At 46.0% G+C, this 8,688-nt stretch overlaps 1 protein-coding gene across 1 annotated transcript; it reads left to right on the top strand.

The window, feature by feature from the left end:
* The first annotated feature begins 430 nt into the window (after nt 1-430).
* LOC117869832 (IgGFc-binding protein-like) lies at nt 431-2,669 on the top strand. The gene is made up of 3 exons (XM_034756942.1): nt 431-449; nt 1,254-1,453; nt 2,416-2,669. The coding sequence occupies exons 1-3, from the start codon at nt 431-433 to the stop codon at nt 2,563-2,565; spliced, it is 369 nt and encodes a 122-aa protein (XP_034612833.1). The 3' UTR covers nt 2,566-2,669.
* The last annotated feature ends 6,019 nt before the right edge of the window (nt 2,670-8,688 follow it).

The raw sequence follows: 8,688 nt of genomic DNA, 5'->3' as shown, positions 1-8,688 counted from the left end.
CTCTATGACATGTGTGCTACCAATGGGACGGGCAAGACCCTCTGCCAGAGCCTTCAGGGCTACACAGCTGCATGCCAGGCAGCTGGGGCCAAGATCAGAGCTTGGAGAACATCCTCCTTCTGCCGTGAGTTTATAAAGCAACCTATAGCTCAGATTTCACCTTGTTGTGTGTCACTTAAAGTATGTGCAAACAGCATGTCAGTCCAGGGAGTGTGAGGGAGGATGCCAGCTGGGCCAGACTGAACTGTGGAGGAAAGGGAAATGACTCTATCCCCCGTCATCACCACATTTCAGGTCTGGGGCCTTCTGCACAGTGCTACCACTTGAGCTAATTCAGAGATTCATATATGCTGAGGCCAGGAGGGACCATTAGATCCTCTAGTGTGCCCAGTCAATCACAAGACCTTAAATTTCACCCAGTTATGCCTGAATGGAGGCCAATAACTTGTGTTGGCCTAAACACATTGGCATCCAGTCTTGATCCACCACTTCCCTTGGGAGTTTGTTCCGGTGTTTAACCTCCCACAGCCCCACTGTTAAAAAAATTGTGCCTTATTTCTGATTAGAATTTGTCTGGCTTTCTCTTCCAGCTGTGGGTTTGTGTTCTGTCTTTCTCCATGAGATTAAAGAGGCCTTTAGTACCCATTATTTTCTCCTCCTGAAGTTATTTTCATACTGTAATCAGGTCACCATTTGATGAGCTGAACAGACTGAGCTCCTTAAGTCTCTTACTGTCCGGCATTTTTTCCAGCCGTCGAATCATTTTTGTGGCTCTTTTTTCCACCCGCTGCAGTTTTGCAACATCCTTTTAAAAATGTGGGCACCAGAGCTGGATGCAGTGTTCCAGTATCAGTCTCACCAATGCCTTATACAGAAGTAAAATCCCCTTCTTGTGCCTAATGGCTACTCCCCGTTTATATATCTGAGGGATACATTAGGCCTTTTTGCCACAGCATTACTCTGGAAGTTTGCATCTGGCTGCTCATCCAGATCCTTTGCTGTTCAGGATACAGTCCTCCATTCTGTAGGTGTGGCCTGCATTGGTTGTTCCTACATGTAGAACCTTGCAGGAATAAGTATTTCTTAATGGAAAACTGGCATCAATAGTAGGCTGTTATCCTCTAGAGGCAGACAGAGTGCACACACTTAACCAGCGTGTTTATAAGAGAAGTCAGTGGAGAGGAACGTAGTTACTATCTATGGCGGAGTTTGTGTTTCATGGATCTCTGCATCTCATTTGTTTCACAATCTAGCTCTCACCTGCCCAGCTAAGAGTCACTACGAACTCTGCACTCGCTCCTGCGATTTCACCTGTGCCGGCCTGTCCAATTCACCCCAGTGCACGGAGAGATGCTTCGAAGGCTGCCAGTGCGACAACAGGCTGCTGTTTGATGGGGAGAGTTGTGTGTTTCCGGGTGGCTGTGGATGCTTCAGATACGGGAGATACATCAAGGTAGGCGACTGGTAACTAAAGCTGAGCAAATAACTGACAAAATAATTTGTGGGGGGGATTGCTTCAAGTCAAATGGAAAACTTTTTTGTTTTCTGATGCCAAAATTAAAAGCTGGAGAAAAAAATGATTTTGGGTGGGACAAAAAGTTTCATTTCATTTTAGGCTGTTTTTATCTTTTGAAAAATAAATTTCTACATGAAATGGTGTTTCAAAACGAAAGGTCAACATGTCTCATTTTGAAAAGCTTGAAATTAGACATTTAGACTTTTTTTTTCTTTTTTGCCCAGAACTCTCTCAAATTCGCCCCAAATTTCCCAAGAGTTTCAGTGGACCCAAAGCTGTGTTTCTGGCAAATAAATTATTCATTCAAAAAAATGTAACCAAGCTTCGCTAGTTCCAGTGAAGCCTGTGTCTAGTTAAGATTATCCTGGCTGCCAGAATCCTGGCATCTAGGTTGTTAGAGCAGTTAAGCTAAAACAAAATGCTGTCAGGCACTAAAGAACCCTTTTTGACATGCCTTTGGAGCTGAATATCAGTTACTACACACAGTCCAGCCTCTTAGAGCCCAGTTCTCCCTGAGCTAGTGTAAATCAACATGTTCAGTCAAAGAATAATGTCTTTGGTAACTAGCCATTTGCAGAAGCTTGGTCTTGTGGGGAAGCCACAGGATTGGCAGTCAGGACTCCTGGGTTCTATTTTCAGCTTTGGGAGGGGGCTGGGATCTAGTGGATCACATAAGGGGTGGGGTGGACTGGGAATCAGGATTCCAAGATTCTAGTCACCGTTCTGGGAGGGGACTGGGCTCTAGCGCAAATCAGGTGTAGTTCAAGTGATGTCAATGGATACTGGTGGTGGGAATGGCAGTTACATTAACAGCATTGAAAGAGTCGAGTGGAGACAGTTAACCCATGTTTCTGACCAAGCACTAAGGCTTCACATTTGACTCTTGCTCTCTTCCCCAGTCAATGGAGACTGTGATTTCTGCCAACTGCACTGAGAATTGCACCTGCTACCTTAGGAGCAACCTTGTGTGTCAGAAAGTCGCCTGTGAGCCCACACAGACCTGCATGCTCAAGAATGGCACACACAGCTGCACAAAGGAGAGAGAATAGTGAGGGCCATGGCACCCAACAATGGACAAGTTAGAATGTATATGATTTATAGCTAGCATTGCAGTCGCTTTGTTTTAATGTGTTCTGTGGTGCAATCCATTAGATGGGTGCATGTGCATTATGCTTCTGAATTATTGTTTTTTATAATATTATTGGCCAGCCACAAGATGGCGCTGTTACAATAGTTTTGCCAGTTCTGTTAACTGAATGTATAGGAGATCTTGAAGAATGCTGTGTGGTAGTTGTGGTGCATTTTCTTTCTGTCCTCAGTAAAGTTGGTTCTTTCTGCTGCAGTCTCTCTGATGGACTATAATTTCTACGGGAACAGCTGCTGCCTACATCTTGTACCTGCAAAAGTTAACAAAATCACCCCATGATGCCCAAACCTTGCACTTTGTTTCACTCTGTGAAATCTTGCACTATACAAACCTGGACTTCATAAAAGCTAGTACATTGCAACCTAGACCTTCTCAAACTTTCAGCACATAAATTGTGAGCTTGGGGGGGGGGGCAGATTACATATCTTTCACTTCTCTGTGAAGTGACATGCACATCTGTAGCACTGTAGAAACCATAGGCGCTGACTCCGTGTGTTCTCCAGGGCTAATGGGACTTTTCAGCATGCCTGTGCAAAGTGGGTGGCTGCTGCTCCACGGGGGGGGCGGGGCACAAGACGGGCAGGGAGCAAGGTCCTGGCAGCTGAGAGCGGGCCCACAGTGAGCGAGATGTTTCCTCAGCTGGAGGCATCAAGACCATCTCCAGTGAGGACAGTGACCTCTGCCCCCAACCCCCATGAGCACTGGCTATCTACAGCCCTTTATTTTCATTTTTTACCAATTTTCACCCTTTTTAAAAGAATTGTAATAAACACTGATAAATTCCTGGGAAATATTAAACAAAATAAAAACCTAAAATGCAGGGCCCGACTCAGGGCCGACTTTAAGGTACTGCGGGGCCCGATTCGAAAGAGCTGCCGCCGAAGACGGCGGCGGGACTTCGGCGGCAGCTCAATTGGCTGCCGGTGCCTTCGGTGGCACATCAGCAGAGGGTCCTTAGGGACGTTGCAGGGCCCTCTTAGGGGCACAGGGCCCAATTCGGGGGAATCAGATGAATCGCCCTAAAGCCAGCCCTGGCCTGACTTATACACTCAGTGCATAGCAGCATGCGGCCCATAGGTAAACTGAGGGAACTCGTAAATTTTTTTTTCCCAAATTCCCACCCAAATATATAATTGACTCTACAGCAATAACCCGGCAATCCCACTCCCAGACTGAAGTGATTAACATGGGCACCCTCTCCCCCAGAAGAAATGGACAGCGGGTGCCACAGAATTAGAGGGGTTCAGGGAAGGGTGACAAACTGGACTCAGAGAAGGAGGCCGGGTATCATTGCAGACAGCTCAGTGGAGACCTCTGCTCAGTGCACAGCTGGGGTCATAAAAGCTAACAAGTCGATAAAGACAAGTGCAAAGTCCGACACTTAGGCAGGAAAAATCAAATGCACGACTACAAAATGGGGAATAACTGGCTAGGGGTTCGTACCGCTGAAGAAGATCTGGGGGTGACAGTACATTGAATATGAGTCAACAATGTGATGCAGCTGCGAAAAAGGCTAATTCCTTTCTAGAGTGTAATAACAGGCGTATCTTAGGTAAAACATGGGAGGTCATTGTCCCGCTCTGCTCGGCCCTGGTGAGGCCTCAACTGGAGTACTGCATCCAACTCTGGGTGTTGTCAGTTGGTGTGCATGTGTGTGCTCTCTCCGCATGCTGTGCCAGCCCTGCACTGATAGCTGACCCAGCAGACCTCCATAGCACTACCCAGAAAGACCACAGGTGCAGTTCAGTGGCAAAGGCGCTTGGCCAGGTTTATTGGCCTCAGGACACAGTACTAGCTTCCCGGATCAGTGTCCACAGCTACACTAACACACGAGTGCCCAGTGGCAAGGAACGGCTCAGTCAGCAGCGGGACTTTCTGTGGTCCCTAGGCTAGACCAAGGGGAAAGGTGAGGTACCCTGACACTTATACACTGAGAAAAAAACAACTTATGTACCACCTCACGTGTTCCATGACAGCGGCTTGTTACCGCCCCTGGTACCTTGCTCCAGGTGTCTCAGGCAAAACATCCCTGTCCATCACTTCTGTCCAACCCTCCTAGCTTATGCTAGGTCAGGATGTCCCAGGCTAATTGTGTGGAGTGTGTTCACACACATATCAGTATCTGCTACTTCTCAGGAGTGCCTGTGTGCCAGCCACACTCATAGTCTCTTTGCCAAGGTGTGTACCGCACAGTGAACTTGTAAATATCTGCTTGAATCCATGGCCTGACTTTGGTTCACAGCCTCTGGTTCAGGCCTCAGGCCCTGGCCCCAGGCCCCAGGCCTTGCCCCAGGGCCCATGCTCCAGGCTCACTCTCTCTACTACCCTGGGCACTGCACTGTAGGAAAGATGTGAACAAATTGGAGCGAGTCCCGAGGAGAGCGACAGAAGTGCTCAGAGGTTTAGAAAACCTGTCCTCTAAGGAAAGGGTGAGAACACTCGCAAAAGCAGTGGTTTTCAACCTGTGGTCCATGGACGCCTGGGGGGCTGCAGACTATGTCTAAGATTTCTAAAGGGGTCTGCACCTCCAGTTGAAATTGTTTAGGGGTCTGCAAATGAAAAAAGGTTGAAAACCACTGATCTAGAGAAAATAAGACCAAGAGGGGACTTGGTAACAGTCTTCAAATAAGTTGCAGGCTGTTATAAAGAAGAGGGGGATCAATTGTTCTCTATGTCCACTGAAGGCAGGACAAGCAGGAATGGGCTTAATTTGCAGCAAGGGAGATTTAGGGTAGTTATTAGGAAAAACTTTCAAGCTCTAATGGGAATAAAGCTCTGGAACAGGCTTCCAAGGGAAGTTATGGAAGCCCCATCATTGGAGGATTTTAAGAGCAGGTTGGACAAACACCTGTCAGGTCTCGTTCTATAATATATAACTAAACTATTGTTGTATGTAAAGTAAATAAGGTTTTTAAAATGTTTAAGAAGCTTCATTTAAAATTAAATTAAAATACAGAGCTCCTCGGACTGGTGGCCAGGACCCGGGCAGTGTGAATGCCACTGAAAATCAGCTCGCATGCCGCCTTTGGCATGCATGCCATAGGTTGCCTACCCTTGGTTTATAAAATAACAAATGGGCTCAGGCGTTCACCCTGTCCTGTCGTACACGTATAAAGTTTGCAGATGATGTCAAGCTGGGAGGGGTTGCAAGTGCTTTGGAGAATAGGATTAAAATTCAAAATGATCTGGACAAACTAGAGAAATGGTCTGAAGTAAATAGGATGAAATTCAATTAGGACAAATGCAAAATACTCTATTTGGGAAGGAACGATCAGTTGCAAACATACAAAATGGGAAATGACTGCCTCGAAGGGAGTACTGCGGAAAGGGATCTGTGGTCATAGTGGATCACAAGCTAAATATGAGTCAACAGTGTAACGCCTTTGCAAAAAAAGCGAACATCATTCTTGGGTGTATCAGCAGGAGTGTTGTAAGCAAGACACAAGAAGTAATATTTTTGCTCTATTCCATGCTGATTAGGCCTTAACTGGAGTATTGTGTCCAGTTCTGGGTGCCACATTTCAGCAAAGATGTGGATAAATTGGAGAAAGTTCAGAGAAGAGCAACAAACATGATTAAAGGTTTGGAAAACATGATCTATGAAGGAAGATTGAAAAAATTAGGTTTGTTTAGTCTGGAGAAGAGAAGACTGAGAGGGGACATGATAACAGTTTTCAAGTACATAAAAGGTTGTTACAAGGAGAAGGGAGAAATATTGCTCTCTTTAATCTCTGAGGACAGGAAAGCAATGGGCTTAAATTGCACCAAGGGAGGTTTAGGTTGGACATTAGGAACAACTTCCTAACTGTCAGGGTGGTTAGGCACTGGAACAAATTGCCTAGGGAGGCTGTGGAATCTCCATCACTGGAGATTTTTAAGAGGAGGTTGGACAAATACCTGTCAGGGATGGTCTAGATAATACTTAGTCCTGCCATGGACGCAGGGGACTGGACTAGAAGAACTCTTGAGGTCCCTTTCTGTCCTATGATTCTATGATTAACTATTCTAACTCTGGCTATTTTTGTTATCCATTGAAATGTCAGTGCCTCTTTGAATCTGGGTATGTTCTTGGCCTCAGCGACATCATGTGGCAATGAGTTCCACAGGCTAATCACACATTGTGTGAAACAAGTCTTTTCATGGGTCATTTCTGAGTTTGCCACCTTTAATTGTCCCCTGGTTCTAGTGATACAGGACAGGGAGAACAGAAACTCCCAATCTGCTGCCTCGATCCCAGATGTTGTTTTACAAACTGTTATCATGTCTCCTCTTGCCCTTCTCCTTTTTAGAGAGAACAATCCCAGTCTTCTGAGTCTCTCCCCATAGGGGATATTTTCTAGACCTTGGATGGTTCTCATCACCATTCAGACACAATGCTGTGAAGCTGAGAAGTACCAAGTACTCTCATAAAAGAACAAGTCTCATGGCACAGCTGGCTAAGATCTCACCATCTTTAGGAAACTTCTCCTTTGAGCAGGCCTTTCCACTATAGGTAACACCCATAATATGAACACTCGGTTCCTTCTCCAACCCCCACCAGCTCCATGCCCCCCAGAATCACCCACCTCGGCAGAGGGGGAAGCACCAGAGACCCCATGAAATCTACTGGAGACTTCACTATTGATGTTGACTTCATGTGGAAGGCAGCTAGATACTAGGGTGATGGATAACAGTACACAACTGAGACAGATAGATAGATAGATAGATAGATAGATAGATAGATAGATAGATAGATAGATAGATAGATAGATAGATAGATAGAAGGGCGATGGCTGAGTATGAAAATACATAGATGTGGAGCTAAGCCCCTCACCACTTCCTCAGACACCTTTCCCTGTGTCCAGGATCTGACATTCCCAGGATTCCCGCATCCAAGGGCCTGCTTGTAACCCAGCAGCTGGACCGGCCTCCCCGGCACCAATATTGACACAAGGCAGTGCGTGCCTGTAACGATGCTGCCTTTGGTGGGACACTACTGAGAGTATCAATTCAGGACAAATTGCTTAGAGCAGGGCAGTTACAGCCCAAGGCTGGGTTTCCTTCGCTACTAAGGCACAGCAAACCAGCCCAACAGAGAGGATTTTGGTTTTACCCCACTGGCTAACCAGAAGTCATACAAGCAATTCCCTCAGACACTCCAGTTTCCCAGTATCACCACCAGAGCCACTCGTTATGGGGATGAATGGTTATGAAAAACAATACCCCAGTAAAAGAAAAAAGGTTCTCCCGAGCCCAAAGGACCAAGCCCCAGACCCAGGTCAATATACAAATCAGAACTTATCCACAAATCACGCTGTTGCCAATCCTTCAGAATCTAATATCTAAAGGTTTATTCATAAAAGGAAAAAGATATAGATGAGAGCTAAAATTGGTTAAATGGAATAATTACAAACAGTAATGGTAAAGTTCTTCGTTCAGGCTTGTAGCAGTGATAGAATCAACTGCAGGTTCAAATCAAGTCTCTGAAACATCCCCAGCTGGGATAGGTCATTCAGTCCTTTGTTCAGAGCTTCAATATGTAGCAAAGTCCCTCCAGAGGTCAGAAGCAGGATTGAAGACAAGATGGAGGAGATGCAGCAGCCTTTTATATTCCCTTGCCATGTTGTCTCTGCTTTCTTCATCCCAAAGACAAGCTATCCAGCACATGGCATGGAAAAACCTTAGAGTTCTGTCCATAGGCATGTCTCTTCATGTCTTCATAGAATCATAGAATCTCAGGGTTGGATGGGACCTCATGCGATCATCTAGTCCAACCCCCTGCTCAAAGCAGGACCAATTCCCAACTAAATCATCCCAGCCAGGGCTTTGTCAAGCCTGACCTTAAAAACCTCTAAGGAAGGAGATTCCACCACCTCCCTAGGTAACCCATTCCAGTGCTTCACCACCCTCCTAGGGAAAATGTTTTTCCTCATATCCAACCTAAACCTCCCCAACTGCAATTTGAGACCATTACTCCTTGTTCTGTCATCTGGTACCACTGAGAACAGTCTAGATTCATCCTCTTTGGAACCCCCTTTCAGGTAGT

Source organism: Trachemys scripta, chromosome 24 (genome assembly GCF_013100865.1).
Source record: "Trachemys scripta elegans isolate TJP31775 chromosome 24, CAS_Tse_1.0, whole genome shotgun sequence".
Classification (NCBI taxonomy): domain Eukaryota; kingdom Metazoa; phylum Chordata; order Testudines; family Emydidae; genus Trachemys; species Trachemys scripta.
This window is presented reverse-complemented; position numbering and strand designations above follow the sequence as displayed.

Bases quoted from the DNA above. Each gene is read 5' to 3' on its own strand.
- LOC117869832 (XM_034756942.1), top strand. The intron at 1,454-2,415 runs GTAGGCGACTGG...TCTCTTCCCCAG, and splicing joins GATACGGGAGATACATCAAG to TCAATGGAGACTGTGATTTC.